Source organism: Megalopta genalis, chromosome 1 (assembly GCF_051020955.1).
Source record: "Megalopta genalis isolate 19385.01 chromosome 1, iyMegGena1_principal, whole genome shotgun sequence".
In the NCBI taxonomy this organism is placed as follows: domain Eukaryota; kingdom Metazoa; phylum Arthropoda; class Insecta; order Hymenoptera; family Halictidae; genus Megalopta; species Megalopta genalis.
This window is the reverse complement of record NC_135013.1, coordinates 32,054,425-32,072,021: the sequence shown is the minus strand read 5'-3', so window position 1 is coordinate 32,072,021 and position 17,597 is coordinate 32,054,425. Positions and strand designations below refer to the sequence as shown.

Below are 17,597 nucleotides of genomic sequence, written 5' to 3'. Positions count from 1 at the left end.
CACATCTAAGCATTGTAGAAACGGTGGACATACAATTAATGCAAATGTTACAGTAATTTCTCCCTAATTCGCGTTAAGATTCGTTTCTAGTAGTTTCTTAGGTGACAAATACAGTAATTTCTCTCTAATTCGCGCCGAGATTGCGCATAAAAATAGATAATTTTGGAAGAGGAGATACGATTTTCGAGCCTTGAAACTCGTTTTTACAGTTCTTTTCCAATCGGTAACTATAAAATAACCGTATCTCCTGTTCTCAAATTGTTGTGCGCAATTTGAGCGCGAATTACAGAAAAATTACTGTATTTATCTCCTAAGAAACTGCTAGAAACGAGTATAACCGTAAAGAACATCGTCTGCGAAGCTTTCCAACGCCCTGAAGAAATTAACCGTCTCGCTGTTTCACAATTCTCTCGGCAATCTTTTTCAGAAACATCGAAAACTGTTTCCTCGAAACCGACGGCGCCGACATTTCAACGTTTCCTCCTCTGTCGCGCGACATCGCGACGCCACGAAATGTGTCGAATCCGCGTAATACCACAGTCACGGGCCGGTCTTTGGATCGCGCAAGCCCTTGAATTATTTACGCGAATCGTCTCGAATCGCGGGCGAAGAATTCGAAACGATGCGATCAAGATTTAAACGGCGAGCCGGGTCGGCGCCCGTTGCATTCTTTAGAGAGCGTGCAGCAGCAACAAGGAAAGGGGTTGATTAGCGTGATCGATTAAAGCGCGGTTCGAACGCGAACAAAAGGACGACGAACGGTGAACGCGCACGAATAATCCGAGCGAGTCGTGCGCGCATTAACATTCCGCGCACAATGCGCTTGTCACGGTTTCGTTCGACGCTTGATACAGCCGAGATTTCGAAACGTCCGCGCGCCGACAGGAACCAGCCACGAAGATATTCCGGCGGCTCTCTCTCTCTCTCTCTCTCTCTCTCTCTTCGGTGTCCGATTTTCGTCGATATTCAAATTTTGATGCGCCGCGCCGGTTTCGGACGCGTCCGCGCGCGTTTAATGCCAGGCGTGGCTTTAATGGAAAGACGGAGCGTCGCGCGCGCGATGATTGGAGCGGATTGGCTCGCGTCGACGGGTTAAACTTGTTGGTACAATGCAAACGATGGCCGGAGGTCTTCGCCGAAATTACCGGGACACGGTGCAGCACCAGCTGCCGCAATCTTAGCGGCGGTTTCCTTTAAATCCCTTGGCGAATCTCAATGACAAAGGCCGGCTCGTTTCTTCTGGTGGCGTCGAGACGCCGTCGGAATCACGGCGTCGCGTCGAGACGGATCCTAACCGAAACGAATGTACCCAATTTGCGAAAGATAGCGACCTATCATATGTTTTAAACAAAGTGTCGTCCGGAAGGTTTATTTATTTCTCGACCGCCTCTCGTTGGTCGGACCGATAAAATTTCATTATAATCGACGCTCGATATTAATCGCTGTCTTTCGGGTAAATTGATGTTTATTCGAATGTACAACGTGCAATAGTTACGGCGATAGTAATGTGCAAGTTACGGTAAATTCTCCTAAATTTGCTCCTTCGGCTTGCAAACAGAAATGGACAATTTGGAGAGAGAAAACGCGATTATTCGAGCCTCGTATTTTATAATTGTTGACAATCGACAGCTATAAAAATAGGCCGCGAAGCACGAATAAATTCCTCTTCCCAAATTGTCTGTATTTTATTTGCAAACTAAAGAAAAATTCGGAAGAATTTTTACCGTATCTTGTCGATCCTTATTGCCTCACGAAATAATTCGGATTCCGTACGATTTTCGCAAGCTCCGGTATAGCGCTCGTTAAAGTAACTGCGACACTTCCATCGCAATTTTTTCTTGAGCATCGATAGTCTTGCATTCCAAGGAATACGCAAGTTCGTTGGCTGAAATTCCGGCCACAAAACGAGACACGCCTTTCTTTCCGTCGGCGCGGCGAACCGTCGCATAATCGACGCGCGTTTCGTCTCGAACTGTCGCCTCGAATTTCTTGATCCTCGGTATCTTACAACGAAATCTGAAAATTTGCTAGAACGTCGTACGCCGAGTCTCGCGAGTCGACCGTGAAACGGATCCGAAGAATGCGATCCAGCGGACTCGAGAAACCTTAACGAAGACGGATGCCGATGCACGAGATTCCCTGCATAAATGAACGCGGCGCGCAATTTCTGGTAACGTACCAACTCGCGGCAAGCATAATTAATGTTATCGTCTCCCCGGGACGCCCCGGCGGTGCTTCCGCGCGGTGCTGGAAATTTCGTCGACGGCTCCCGGAGGTGTCGCTAAAAAATCTGTTCGCTGCACGGAGGCGACTCGTCGCGCAACTCGGCGACGGAGCTTCCGTTAATTTCGCTGGTCGGAGTTCGCCCGGTGATAAGAAGTTGCTCGATCGGCGCGCGCGCGCGCGGGCGATTCACCGTGAAATCGAAGCACGTTTAGAAACGAACGGCTCGCTGGAAGATAGCGTATAGCTGAATTGGGAGCGTGTACGTCGACCAGTTTCGCGTTAGTTCGCGAGATAACGCGCTCGATAGATCCGGGAACTCTTGTTCTTTGATCGCGCGGCTCCGAGACGCGGCCTCCGCGATTATGCAAATTTTATGATCAATAATCAGTGCCCCGAAGGAGGTCACATTGCGCCTATAACGTGACCCGGCATGCATTACCATAATCTTAAACGCGGCTCTCTATTACGACGCTTATTGCGAATAATCGCGTTAACTGCCGGCGCTGATGTTGCTGCTGCTGCTGCTGCTGCGAGCGCCGCTTCTGCTCGTCTCCGTTAACGTTTCCCGGCATTTCGCAGCCGACACGACTTTATCGTTAATCATCCGGCTGCGTACCAGCGCGTAGTAAATAAGCTTTCTCGATCAGCCAGCCGAGAAAATGCAATTTCGTCAATTATCGCAGCCGACTAGAATTTCGATTAGATCCCCGGGCGCACACGACTTCGCTCTTTGAAACGGTATCTCTATCGAGTTGCCGGCCCGGAATTACTGCGGTGGCCCTTGAAACGGAGCCCTGCCGATAAATTTCCATCGTTCCGCAGCCAACGATAACCGCTCGGACGTAAATTCGCGAGAAACAGCAGCCGCTGGGCCATTCCTACCTTGCGGGCCGCGGCCTCGAGGTCTCGAGGCGAGGCTCCATCAACTCACCGATTCAGAAACGTATTTACGATTTATTGATACCTCTCATCCCTCCCTCCTCACCCCGGCCAACTTCGTTAAACCCCGTCGTCGAAAGCACGAAGAATTCTGCGACGTCGGTCCATCGAATCGTCGGCCAGATCAAAGTTTTGTTTCGCTTCGAATTTCACGGTACGATGATAAATGCGATTATCAAATTCGCCAAGGAAAAGATCAGGCTGTCCCGGATGTTCCGCTCGCAATATGCGCTGTTTCTATGTTGTTACACAATATGCAGGAACAATGCAATTATTTTCTTGTTAACGGTTTAGTAACAGTAGAACTATCGAGCCCAAAACACGACTAACGTATACTGTTTAATACAATTTTATGCTTCGTCGAAGAAGTTCATAGATAAATGTCTAACAAACACATTTTTACAGCATCGGGAACTGTAAAAGAAAGATTCAGAAACCAGTCGTTTCGATTGCTTTGGTAGTTCCAGGGTCAATTCCTAAACTTCCGCTCAGAACCGCGCCGTTCGTTCGCTTGTCAAGCGTCGAATCCGAACCCGAAAAAATTCGCGCAATATCGCGGTCATTTAGTCGATGAAACCGAAACTATGGAATTATAATGTACCGCAGGAAATTCGACTGCTTCGTATCCCGAAATTCCCGCCAACATTTGCTTCGTTCAATATACATCGCATTAAAAACGAATCTCAAAACCGTGTTAAAAATCGGTACACCCACTGGTGCACCCATACGCGACCGCCGCGACGCTTTCCTCGACGCGTTAAACGAGACGAATTTTCGGCTCGACCAACTGTACCCGTTCTTCCGTGATGTGCAAGGCCATAGTCATCCGAAGACATCGACAAACTTCTTCGGCAACGTCTTCGAATCTCAAAACCGTATTAAAAATCGGTACACCCACCGATGCACCCATATGTGACCGCCACGACGCTTTCCTCGACGCGTTAAACGAGTCGAATTTTCGGCTCAACCAACTGTACCCGCTCCTCCGTGATGTGCAAGGCTATAGTCACCCGAAGACAAAGACAAACTTCTTCGGCAACGTCTCCGAAGCCGTGCTCGTTGTTTCATTACGCGCGTCTACGGCATCCCGACGAAGCCGAAAAGCGTAGAACCGAGCGGAACGCCGATGTCTAGCCGGCGGAAAATTCGAATTAGACGGAACGTTTGGCAAGCTCGTCGTCCCGGAAGCTGGCGGAATCGACGATCGAAGAAGGAAACGCGCGAAATCGGCGAGAATCGGCGATCGCCGCGAAGCGATACGTCTTATCGGCGCGTCCGGGCTCCGTCCGAAGAACGAAGGAACGCGTTCGCGACCGGCGATCCGAATTTATGGTTGGCCGCGAAGCCACCGAAAGTCGTCCGAATCGTCAGCGGCAACTCACTTTTGTGCTTGGAGCTGCTCTTCCACAGGCCTTTGAAGAACGACATCCTGGCTGCCCAGCGCAGCACGAAGGTCCACAGATCCAGAGCTCGACGATCGTCGATCGGGGATGATCGTCGGTCGGCGGGTCGGCTGAGGTCACTCGCGAGACGCGGCACGATCCTCCGGTCGCCCCAATCACATGTGACGTGTCGGGCGAGCGATAATCACGGCCACGGGGCGCCGTTACACGCGACGCGTCACGGCGACGCCACGACCGCGGCCGACGGCCCGGTAAATTTTCATTTCGGAGCGGACAGGGGGATATATCTCGTAATCCGTCGACGAAAAACGAGGAGCCAGGGGATCACTGGAAGATCCTGGGGGTTGAACCAAGCGACAGACGGAGCGAGAGAGACAGGCAGAGCGAGAGAGAACAGAGAGAGACAGAGAGAGGGTGAGAGAGCTGCGTGGAAACGTGCTGTCGGGAGGACAGTGCGCCGCGATGTGAGCGCGTCCGCACGGAGTTTATTCCGCTCCCCTGTCGCGTACATGCGCATCCCCATCCCTGTTCCCGTTCCCGTTCCCATTCCCGTTTCCATTCCCTTTCCCATTCCCACGTTCGCGTTCCCTTTCCTTTTCCCGCCCTCTTAGCCCCCGCTGATATACCTGCCGCTCTCGCCCTACAACCGATCCCCATACCGATCCCCATACCGAACCCGTTTCCGCTTTCGAACCGGATCCCCGCCGAAAGGATCCAGATTATTTCCACGCGTTCGCGGTCCGCGTCGCGTTATCGCCATCCCCCATTTGGGGTGCCCCGATATTTCGCAGCATTTTGTTTTTTTTTTCTTTTTTTTCCTAAATTTCTCCGGCCCCGTACAACCGGCGCCGCGCGTTCGCCGGGCGAAGTTTGCCGATACCGGCATTTTCCCAAATTGATTGTCATTGTTCCGATTCGATCTTCTTTGTTCGGCTCGCTTTTTCGCCGGCCGCTTGTTTCGTTAACAATGGCTTTAGCGGCGTTGCTCGATCGGGAGCATTCCACTCGCGGGGCGCGATTTTTAAACCCTTAACCGCGGCCACCGTGTTTTCATTATTTCGCGCAGGCTGGCACGGAGAATCGTCGTAACTCGGTTATTCGTGCGTTTATGAGACAAGAAAATAATGTCGAAGGGGGAAGATAAATCGGTCGAAGATGATAAATATGGGTCGAAGAGCACCGCGTTCGTAGATTCGTGACTTTGGATTTCGTTTAGGCGCATCGGCACGCGTGCGATTATTAACAATCTTCCTGCCACGATGCCCGAATAATTTTGTACGCGGAACGAACGGAGGAATCGATCTGTGCGACAATAAAGTACGCATTCCCCCGTTTAAAGAAACGATGCAGAGACAAAAATATGTCAAAGGGGATAGATAAATGGGTCGAAGAGCACCGCGTTCGTAGATTCGCGTCTTTGGATTTTGTTCAAGCGCATCGGCGCGCGTGCAATTATTAACGCTGCATCGTTTCTTTAAACAGGGGAGTGCGTATTTTTTTATTACACAGATCGTTGCACTCCTCCGTTCGTTCCGCGTACAAAATAATTCGGGCATCGTGGCAGAAAGATCGTTAATACTCGAGATATTCTCGAAAAAAAGAAGACGCGCGTACGCATCTCCGTTACATTGTAAACTGATACGACGGTTTTTACTGTTTTTCATAACCGCGCGTTTCATTTTTCCGTAGTTATCGCCGCGCTCTCTCTCCGGTATTTATTCGTATCCTGTAAATTCAGCGGAGGGTTCCGAGAGAACGGATCACAGAGGAATGCGCGGTAACGACCGCAGAAAAATTTAAACGCGGTTATGTAAACAATAAAAAAGCGTAGCGACTCGTTTCTGTATTTGTTGATCGTTGCTCCTGGCGCAAACGAACGGCGGACGGCATCGAGCGTCGAACCGATCGCGACAGGCCCCGAGCTCTGGGTCCGAAAGGACCCGGACATGGGGTACGGCGAGGATCGAAGTCGATGCTTCCAGAATCTTGTTCGCAGAATTACGTGGAACGCATCGTGGTTTCGTCGATGGTGAAACTGAAGTCAAGAGTTTCTTCATTGTTATCGAGAAAGGTATTCAGTCAAGTTCGCGGTAGACGTCCGAGGAGGTCATTTGTTTCAAATAAAATAGCTGGCCTCGATGGTTGCCGAGGATAATTAACTAGGCATGACCCCCCTAAGTAGCCCGGCATCCGAGATCCTCGTTTCGTGGAAGACACCTTCTACGAAACTTGCCCGGAGTCGAACTTCGTTCCGCTGTCCCCGTGGATGATAACGATCCTCGGAAGTTCTAACGCGATTTTCCCTGCCCCCTCTCACTCTCCCTCTCTCTCTCTCTCTCTCTCTCTCTCTCTCTCTATCTCTCTTTCTCCCTCTCCCTCTCTCTATACCGTCTCGCCACCGTTGTTCCGCATTTTTGCACACTTTTACGAGACAGGATTAAACCCGAGATGAAAAGAGAGCGGGAAGTTCGCCGGGAGAATCGGCTTTTGAGCGTCGGCAAACTAATTGTCGGGAAGAGAACCGCGAGGGCTGCTAGATAAATCGCAAAGTGGCGCCAAAGGCGGGCTCGAAACTCGCCGCCCCAACAGGTTCCAAAAAATATGAACGATCTGAATTTCTTCAAGCCTCGCGCTTATTCGACGATGTTGCACCGAATCGCGTGATTTGTTCGCGGTTCAATTACACGATTTATAATTGAGCTGTTTATTTTGAAAGTGGCATAAGTCACTTCACCGTAATGAAAAGTGGTGATTTTTTAATGTTTATACGAAATTATTTATACCGAGAGAAATATCAGTATCCTGAGATAACAAATACAAGTAAATCTTCTCGAAAGTTAGCATCCATATTTTTCAACGTGTTAAAACGCAAACCCTTAACCCGAGAAAGATAACCTACGTCGCAGAGGCGCCTGCGAAGACTGTTGATTTTTGTTAATTTTTCATAGAGGTCTAGTGATTTAAGTTTAAAATTACTTAAAATATAAAAAAATATAATATAAATGCATTTTATTTTTACAATAATGCCAAATCTTTAAAATGACTAGATTAACTTAAATAAATATCCATTGTTAGTATAAAATTGATGCCTTAGAAAAGCATGCGCCTCTGAAGCGTATGGTTATCTTTTACGTACGTTGTCATATGGTTATCTTTCTAGGGTTAAACACATATATCGACTTAAAAACAAGGTGACTTATGCCACTTTCAAAATAAACGGCTCAATTCATATTTTCTAGGCTTTCGTGAAAATAGTTGATCGAATCATTACTTCGATCCAAGCATACAGGTTCGAATAGAAATCGCGAGAGGTCTAAATGAACGCGGTCTTGTCGTCGTTGCGGAGCAACGAAGCGCGTCAGTCGCTTTTAAAGCTCGGTAGATTGAGCACCTATTCTGATTAACCCTCTCGGGTACACGTTTGACGACTGAGGCTCGTCGTGCACTTGTTCTGCCTAAGTCACGGATGACGAGTCTAATTCGTCGTTGAAACTAGGACGAAATTAAACATGTACGTTTCTGTGCGTTGCAAGAGTGATTGGTATCAAGAGAACGTTGCTTCCAGTGCTTCGGTGAAGCTTGTTTGTGATAGGCTGACAGAAAATGTCAGAAATGAGTAATATATTTTACGAAAGAGATGACGAATGTTTTAATGAAAGAGGAGACTTTCGGAGATATGATGACGATGACCGTAGTGAAAATAAAATTGTATATAATAAATAAGTACGCTCAAATAAATCTGTACCCAAGGGGATGAATATAATAAAGAACATAATAATTAATATATAATTATATTATTATATATTATTATATTATAATGTATAATTGTATAATTATGATTATATTATAATATATTATATATATTACATATAATATGTTATAATATAATCATAGTTATATAATTATAATTCTGTATATATAATATAAAATAATGTATTATATATTAACATAATAATATATAATAAAATAATAATATAAATATTTAATTGTATTATAAAATATGTATATTAATATAATAATATAAATATAATAATTAATAAGAACATAATTCATAAATCGCTTCCAACCTAAAATCATTCAAGAATTCTTAAATAATTCCTATTTTTCAATAATTACAGAGAACATTTATTTTGCATAAAGATCCACAGTATATTTACAAAAATGTAATGTACAACGCTGTTCTAGCTTTTGAAACAGCCATCGAAAATCAAGAAAAATCAACGAGGAACACGTCTTCGACAATTTTGACCCCGTCCTGCAACGAATTCTCAGAAACGTCACGATTTTGGCACGCTGCAGCCGACTCCCCCCGTTTCGTTCGCGTTACGAGACCCACCCTGTACGTTTCCATCGAGACTCTCCGGCAGGTCCGAGTCCGAGCGGGATAGAAGAAGTAGTAGGTACATCTGGAGCCGGGGATATTTACTCGCGAGCGGGAAGAACGGCGAGGGTGCGACGTGGCGGTCGGCCGCCACGAAAGTATCGAATATCGATGAGCCAGAAATTCGTTTCGCCCGAAGAAAGTTCGTGAAGAAAGAGTGCCACTGTCTCGTCGCCTCGCGATGATTGACAGGTGAAACCGCGGCGTTACAACGTTTTTCCTGGACGTCGTCTAGGTTTCATTTTTTGTTCGTCTGCGAAGATTCATGGCCCCGACTTTATCGCGTCGCGTCGTATCTCTGTCGTCGCGCGACGACGACGACGACGACGACGACTCTCTGATCGAATGCAAATTCCCCCGGAACGCAATTTGCTCGCCGCCACAGTAATTACCGTCGCGAAAAACGGAGGCGACATCGACTACCGGATCTCCCGAGTTGTTTCGAGAGGAACAACAACAACCCCCTTCCGCCTGTCCCGGAAGAAATAAAAGTGACACAATGGCGACGCTCCGGCCATCGAGCGGCCATGCCTGTGAGAAACGAGTATCGCGAGCAGTCTGGAAAATAATCGCGAGCTTGCATTATTCACCGAGCCGGGAACGAAAGTGGACCCCATTCGTTTGTCCCTGCTGCTGCTGCTGGCTGCTGCTGTTGCCTGCTGCTCAAGATTTCCGGCTGCCACGCGGCTCGCGATAATATTTCTGAAATCCTAGACTAATGGAAGCTGAAAAAATGCGACGAAATCAGAGCTCTGTACAAGTGCTGGAAAAGATGTTCCACGGTGTTTAATGATATTTACGACAATTCGCGAGCATCGTTGTACCAACCTCGGCGACACAATATTGCTGACGATGCAAAGTTGTTCGGGAAATGTTGTTTACCGTGCTCGGAAGAATGGTGCTAGTGCAACGGAAATTGCCGATCCAACGGAATCGATAAATCGATTTTCGTTTCGTTCGTTTCGTTCGTTTCGTTCGTTTCGTTCGAACGGCGGTAAATTCTCTCCAATTGTCCCTCGGCTTGTAAACGAAACTGAACAATTTGGGGAGAAGAGCCTCGGCGGCTCGTTTTTATAGTCGTCGAGGGTCAATATTATTCACAACTATAAAAACGAGCCGCGAGATTAGAATAATCTTGTCTCCTCTTCCCAAATTGCCCATTTTTGTTTACGAGATGAATGACAATTGGGGAGAATTTACTGTAATCGGAAGAATGTTGATGATAGAGAAGAATTTATAGAAGTCTTTCTGATGACAGAAGAATTGCTTAATTATTTTACAGATCGATACAATGAACTTTCTCGCAAAATAAAATTTGTCCACGTTGATTTCAGGACGCAGATATAATACTGCACAAATATTTCTTTCTTTTCCCGACAATTTTAATCAATCGAAAATAATCGATCACGTATCTTAAAAAAAAACCCTTTAAATATTTCTATCGTGTTGTATTCGATCTGCAGAAACGCGCGATAGTCGTCCATGCACAATACTGCATACGCAGATAACTGCAGATAACTGCACACATATTCATTTCTTTTCCCGACAATTTTAATCAATCGAAAATAGTCGATCACGTATCTTTAAAAAAAAAACCCTTTAAATATTTCTATCGTGTTGTATTCAATTTGCAGAAACGCGCAATAGTCGTCCATGCATAATACTGCATACGCAGATAACTGCAGATAACTGCACACATATTCATTTCTTTTCCCGACAATTTTAATCAATCGAAAATAATCGATCACGTATCTTTAAAAAAAAACCCTTTAAATATTTCTATCGTGTTGTATTCGATCTGCAGAAACGCGCGATAGTCGTCCATGCACAATACTGCATACGCAGATAACTGCAGATAACTGCACACATATTCATTTCTTTTCCCGACAATTTTAATCAATCGAAAATAATCGATCACGTATCTTTAAAAAAAAAACCCTTTAAATATTTCTATCGTGTTGTATTCAATTTGCAGAAACGCGCAATAGTCGTCCATGCATAATACTGCATACGCAGATAACTGCAGATAACTGCACAGGTATTTATTTCTTCTCCCGATAATTTTAATCAATCGAAAATAATCGATCACGTATCTTTAAAAAAAAAAACCCTTTAAATATTTCTATCGTGTTGTATTCAATTTGCAGAAACGCGCAATAGTCGTCCATGCATAATACTGCATACGCAGATAACTGCAGATAACTGCACACATATTCATTTCTTTTCCCGACAATTTTAATCAATCGAAAATAATCGATCACGTATCTTTAAAAAAAAACCCTTTAAATATTTCTATCGTGTTGTATTCGATCTGCAGAAACGCGCGATAGTCGTCCATGCACAATACTGCATACGCAGATAACTGCAGATAACTGCACACATATTCATTTCTTTTCCCGACAATTTTAATCAATCGAAAATAATCGATCACGTATCTTTAAAAAAAAACCCTTTAAATATTTCTATCGTGTTGTATTCAATTTGCAGAAACGCGCAATAGTCGTCCATGCATAATACTGCATACGCAGATAACTGCAGATAACTGCACACATATTCATTTCTTTACCCGACAATTTTAATCAATCGAAAATAATCGATCACGTATCTTTAAAAAAAAAACCCTTTAAATATTTCTATCGTGTTGTATTCAATTTGCAGAAACGCGCAATAGTCGTCCATGCATAATACTGCATACGCAGATAACTGCAGTTAACTGCACAGGTATTTATTTCTTCTCCCGATAATTTTAATCAATCGAAAATAATCGATCACGTATCTTTAAAAAAAAAAACCCTTTAAATATTTCTATCGTGTTGTATTCAATTTGCAGAAACGCGCAATAGTCGTCCATGCATAATACTGCATACGCAGATAACTGCAGATAACTGCACAGGTATTTATTTCTTCTCCCGACAATTTTAATCAATCGAAAATAATCGATCACGTATCTTTAAAAAAAGAAGACCCTTTAGATGTTTCTATCTTATTGTATTCGATCTGCAGAAACGCACGATAGTCGTCCATGCATAATACTGCATACGCAGATAACTGCAGATAACTGCACAGGTATTTATTTCTTCTCCCGATAATTTTAATCAATCGAAAATAATCGATCACGTATCTTTAAAAAAAGAAGACCCTTTAGATGTTTCTATCTTATTGTATTCGATCTGCAGAAACGCGCCATAGTCGTCCATGCACACAATACTGCATACGGCTGATCTTAGATCGAGCTATTTGCACGGCGGGGACATGTGTTCGGCCGATAACGAATTCAAACATCGGTTATTCGCGTCTCAAAGGAACGTATCCGGGCTAACGACCCCGGGGTTAATTACGGGAGGCAGATATCAATTTTGAACGGTGAGTCTGCGAATTCCGGCCTATACGCGCCGCTTCGCGTGGAAGCACGGGAACGATGGGATCCGTCGACTACGAGCCGTCGATCGCGGAACGAAGTACACTTTATCGGGGGCTGTCTTTCCCGGCGAACAATGCGGTGAGTGGAACGCGTCTCGAGGCAGCAGCGGAACTAGAACCCAAAACTAGTTACCTTCTGCTAGAGCGTTCGATCGATAGCACTCTGGCATCGCGACGAAGGGAAATTGCGGGGCGTGTCGAGAATGATCGAGGGAAAAAAGCCGCCGTTAAGCGATCTTCGTGCTTGGAAAATTCATTCGGGAAACCGCCGGGACCCGATTTTTCGATCGGTTTCACCGCGGGTGTTTCGGGCTGCGAGACACACGCCGGAAACGAGACATGCTTTCTCGCTATTTCTCCCCTCTTTCGTGCTTTCGTAATACAGCAACGAATTCCACGAATCTCTCCGCTTCGCTCTGCTCCGCTCCGCTCGGTTCGGCTCGGCTCGGCACTGCTTGTGCATTCTGTCTGGTCCACGCTCGATAGTACCCATTACCGGAACGCCCCGCGAATCCCATCAAGACCGATTAAACACCGATGTGTACAATGCACACAACGTTCGACATGCAGTTTCGAAACTTCTCCGGAGCTGCGCTCGAAAATACAAGTGGCTCTCGCGGTGGCGGCGCGCAGATTTCGGCAGCTCGCCTCGGACAAAAAGCCAACGGGAGCCCGGCCGCCGGTTATTAATTCGACGATCGCGTCCCAGTGTTTAATCCGACAGAATAATCGCGCGCGCGGGACGTTAATCGCCCGTCGATCGGACAATCGAGTCGAGACCCGTCCGGACGGGTTCTCCGCGATTTTTATGGAAAAGGGAATAACGGAACGATTTCCACCGCTGACCTGGTGACCGATCGATCGATCCATGCGACAGCCGGCGCAGCTTCTGCCGCCGCGCTTCTTCGTTCGTTACGCCGCGAACAATAAGGCGAGCAATCTTTTAACCGACGCCCGGACAATGCGATCGATAATTTTGACACGTTTTCGACAACTTTAACCCTTAACGGTCCGATGCCGCCGTACACGCGACAGAAATCAATAAAGCCGTAATATCTGGCAGGAAACGTTTGGAAGAATAGGCACGATTGTTTCGATGGAAATATATCAACGAAGTTTTATTTTAAAAAATGAATATCTCTTCTCTATATTTGATACAAAAATTTTCAGTAAAAGATTTCTCTTCGTCTGAAAAACGGTCCGGACTTGGCAGTGTGTAAAATGGAAATAAATAGTTTTGGTCCCCTAAGGGTTAAAGTATTTTAATTAAGTAAAGATTAACCATTTGCACACTCGAGACTAAAATAAAGACGTTTGTTTCAACCTATATAGTATGTACATTTTTTAATTGAGAAACGTTTTTATTCGATGCGCGTGAAATTGGATGCGTGCGCTTATAAAGACTTCCATTGTTTGACAATTTATCGCATAGAGGCGAATTTAATAGTGTGAAAATTCTTTTGAAAATGGTGCAGCAATTTTTAGCATCACCTCGGAGTCGCCAGTCGAGTGCAAAGAGTTATGAAAATTTCATTGGAGTACCAGTTCTCTCTAATTTTCCTTCAGCTTGTCGACGAAAATGGACAACTTGGGAAGAGGCGATACGATTATTCTTGCACCTCGTTTTTATAGTAAAGAATAAAACAAATAAATAAAATAAATAAAATAAAATGAACCGCGAGCCTCGAATAATCGTATCACCTCTCTCCAAATTGTCCATTTTCGTTCGCAAGCCGAAGGAAAATCGGGGAGAATTTAACCGCGACTGTTTCTTCGATCGTTTCGCTGATATTTCGCAACGCGGCAGCCAGCGTATTAACAAATCTACGGTTTCGCGTTTCACCGCGCGCATTTTCGCCGCAAATGCGCGAAATCCGCAATCCGCTGATAACACTCGCGAGCGAACCACAATGTTCGCATCCCCGTGATATAAAAACTCGTCGATCCGAGTTCGAAAAGTTTGTCAGGATTCAATCGCTGATTGCATTCGTTTTACGGATATCAAAATTCAAACAGCTCTACGGAGTTTAACCAATTTTTTTTCCCGCGTTCGCTCGGGAAGTATCCACTTCGTAACGACCTCTCGAGAGTTGATCAGCGATTTTTCCGTCGCGACGCGGAATTTCATCGTATCGGCCGGCCCGGAGAAACGTATTCGTTTCCCCTGCGCGATTAATTCCGAATAATCCACGGCAAACGTCGCCACGGTTTTTCTCCGCACGACGCACAGGCGGTTAACCGCGCCAATCAAAGTTACGAACGTCGTGCAAGAGCGGCAACGACGATGTCTTTCACGGACATTCCACGAGCGAAAATTCTGTCGGCGGCGTTTCAGAATCCCACGATTTCCGGCGAAATTTTCGGTCGGTTAATCGTCGATCATTCGCGAAAATTTTTTGGATCAACGAAATCGGACGCCTCCTCGATCGCCGCTCGCTCGAATCGGAGCGCGCGCGCGAGTTCGCGATTCGCGATCTCTTCTTTCGGTATTTCGGATTGAATTTCGCGAGAAGCAAAAATCATTGACGCGCCCGCCGGGAAGCTCCGAGCACGCAGTCGTCCTAGGCAAAAGTTAATTCGTCGAAAAGCTTTGGGTTCGCGCGACGCGAGAGATCCGCGGGGCTTTTCTGTCCTCCTGAAAGCATTTCCCGCTCCGCGCGGCGAACACCGCGTTGCCCCAGTTGGCCTGATTTCGTTTCCATCGGTAATCGGCGACGGATGGCACGGAAACGCTTTCCCCGAGCAAATCAAATTACCAGTGCTCGCGACTCGAGGCTGCGCCCCGTTCTACAGGTGACAAGATATTCCTATAATTTCGTTAACGCGCGGATCCGGGACGAGCTCCTGGATCCGCGCCGTGTATCGCGAGGTGTCGGGGATTTACGAGGAACGCCTACAAGGATCCTACGAGGATCTTGACAACTCTAATTTTCAGGTTCTTCGCGTGCGCTGCCGTTCGCGAGTATGTATTCGGACGCTTTTTAACCAGTTAGCTGCGGCGTCTCCTTTTCAAAGCGCGTACTTACGCGCGTCGCGAGAGTCGAGCGATGACGAGTATACTCGTCGAACACAGAGCAAGTGTCGCTGTTAAAATATTGCATGAAGAAGACGGTTTTATTTGACAAATTAAGCCTTTTCACTCGAAACCATTCTAACTGTAAATCTAAAATAATGTATCTGACTTTATAGTATTATTTCCATTTTATATGACATTTTATATGACATTTTATATGACATTTTATATGACGAGTATATTCGTCGAACACGGAGCAAGCGTTGCTGTTAAAATATTGCATCAAAAAGATGGTTTTATTTGACAAAATTAAGCCTTTTCACTCGAAGCCATTCTAACTTTAAATCTAGAATAATGTTTCTGACTTTATAGTATTATTTCCATTTTACATGACAAAGTGCATCTTACGAGTTTGACGAGTATACTCGTCGAACACAGAGCAAGCGTCGCTGTTAAAATATTGCATGAAAAAGACGATTTTATTTAACAAAATTAAGCCTTCTCACTCGAAGCCATTCTAACTGTAAATCTAAAATAATGTTTCTTATAGTATTATTTCCATTTTATACGACAAAGTGCATTTCACGAACATAAAATAGAGTCTTCGGTGTCAAACAAACAGTCACGCATTTAACAATTCTTCGAATCTAAACTTCCACAATATAAAGATTATCTTGGAACGTGGTATAATAATTTCGGCGGTGTCTCAGAGTCGTCGTTCGAGCGCAAAGTCCGTTTTCGGGACACCCAGTGTACCAGAAGTTTCGGTAAAGAAATGAGATGACGTTAGCGTACGGCACACACACACACACACACACCGACGTAGCTGGAACGCGCAAATTGCTTCTCAGACGTGATCCAGCTCCGTGGAAGCCACCTTTCCGCGAAGGTTTCTGCGAGAACGTTAGAACTCCTTCGAATGTGTAACAGCCCTTTGATCGCTAGAGAACGTTGAATGCGGGAAATGGGTACCCGCCGATGGTATTAGCGGCATGCGAGTCGGATAAGCGAGTTTCCATAGCGTTTCTACCAGCGTTTCCGTCTCCTCGAACCCATGCTTCCTGTTCCGGCGTGCTCCATCCGGTGTACGTTTCCCACAAAGTCGCGAATGTACTCCGAATTTCCGGGGAGAGCGGAGATGCAGACGGGACCGAGAAAACATATGCACAAGCAGTCGTGCGCGTTGCCGTTCGAGTCTGTCGCGTTTCGACGAAAGCAGGGAATCGAGAGAGAAGAAGAGAAGGAAAGAGAGAGAGAGAAAGAGAGAGAAAAACAGGCTAGAGGGTAGGGGAAACCGATTCTCTCTGCACCCTTCAATCGATCATTCCTCTTATTTTTCGTCCACCCTCCCCCGCTATTCTACCGTTCCTCCTATTCTCTTGGCTCGTCTCGTCTCGTGTCCGGTCGGACGCTCGTTTCACTCGTTTTCGTCGTTTTACTCGATTTCAACGGCTTATCCTCGAGGACTCCCGCGGACATCGATTCCGCCGGCAACGGAACAGAATCTTCGAGTTCTTCGAGCTCTCGAACTGTCGCTCGAACGTCGAGCCTGTTTATCCGGTGGAACACGCGATAGCAAATCCTTTGTCGGGAGCTGCGACGAAACGCGCTCGATTAACTCGCGACTGTCTGTTGAATCTCCCTCTATTCATCCCCCTTCTCTCTCTCTCCCTCTCTCTCTCAGTCTCTCTTTCGCTCTATCCCTCGAGTTGCTCGCATAATTGTGGAGAATTGGCCGAGACTATGCGCGTTTCGCGTTCCCGTGGCGTGGCGGTAACACCTGCGAGAACGCGGCCGCCGGAATCGCATGATTACGCGTCCTTGGAATCGAAGAAACGCGACCCCTGGAATTTGTTTGCAACTTTCGGCATCTGTCCATGACATCTAGAAATTGTCACCACACAGTCTTTTAGGTTTCACTCGGCTCGCCTACTTCGTATCTCTGATCGTGTCTCTGATTATAATTTATCCTTCGTATTTCAGTCGAACCCCCTTAACACGGGGTCGAATTTATTGCATTTATTGCACGACGGTTGCTCAGATTAACGCAAATATCCGAGTTTACTCTCTTTTGCGTGTTTATCGCTTAAGTCTACGAGACAATGCACACAACGAGACAATGCTCGAAACGATCTGGCAAACAGGAATTGCGATCCCGTTGCATCGCGTGTTTTAAAATTACCGTGATTTCTTTTCTTGAATTTAATTTATTTTG

The 17,597-nt window shown here is 46.0% G+C and overlaps 1 protein-coding gene across 3 annotated transcripts in view; it reads right to left on the bottom strand.

The window, feature by feature from the left end:
- Positions 1-17,597, bottom strand: part of LOC117217970 (uncharacterized) — a 79,107-nt gene that overhangs the window by 42,928 nt on the left and 18,582 nt on the right. For 2 of the 3 annotated variants that reach the window (XR_013034551.1, XM_033465918.2), the window contains exon 1: positions 4,548-5,113. The exons of the other annotated variant lie outside the window; for it this stretch is intronic. Coding sequence is in view for 1 of the 2 variants with exons in the window: in XM_033465918.2 (XP_033321809.2) it covers positions 4,548-4,593 (46 nt within the window). In the remaining variant the exon portion in view is untranslated. Of the gene's footprint in view, positions 1-4,547; positions 5,114-17,597 lie in introns of those variants that run through there. 3 annotated transcript variants of the gene reach the window in all.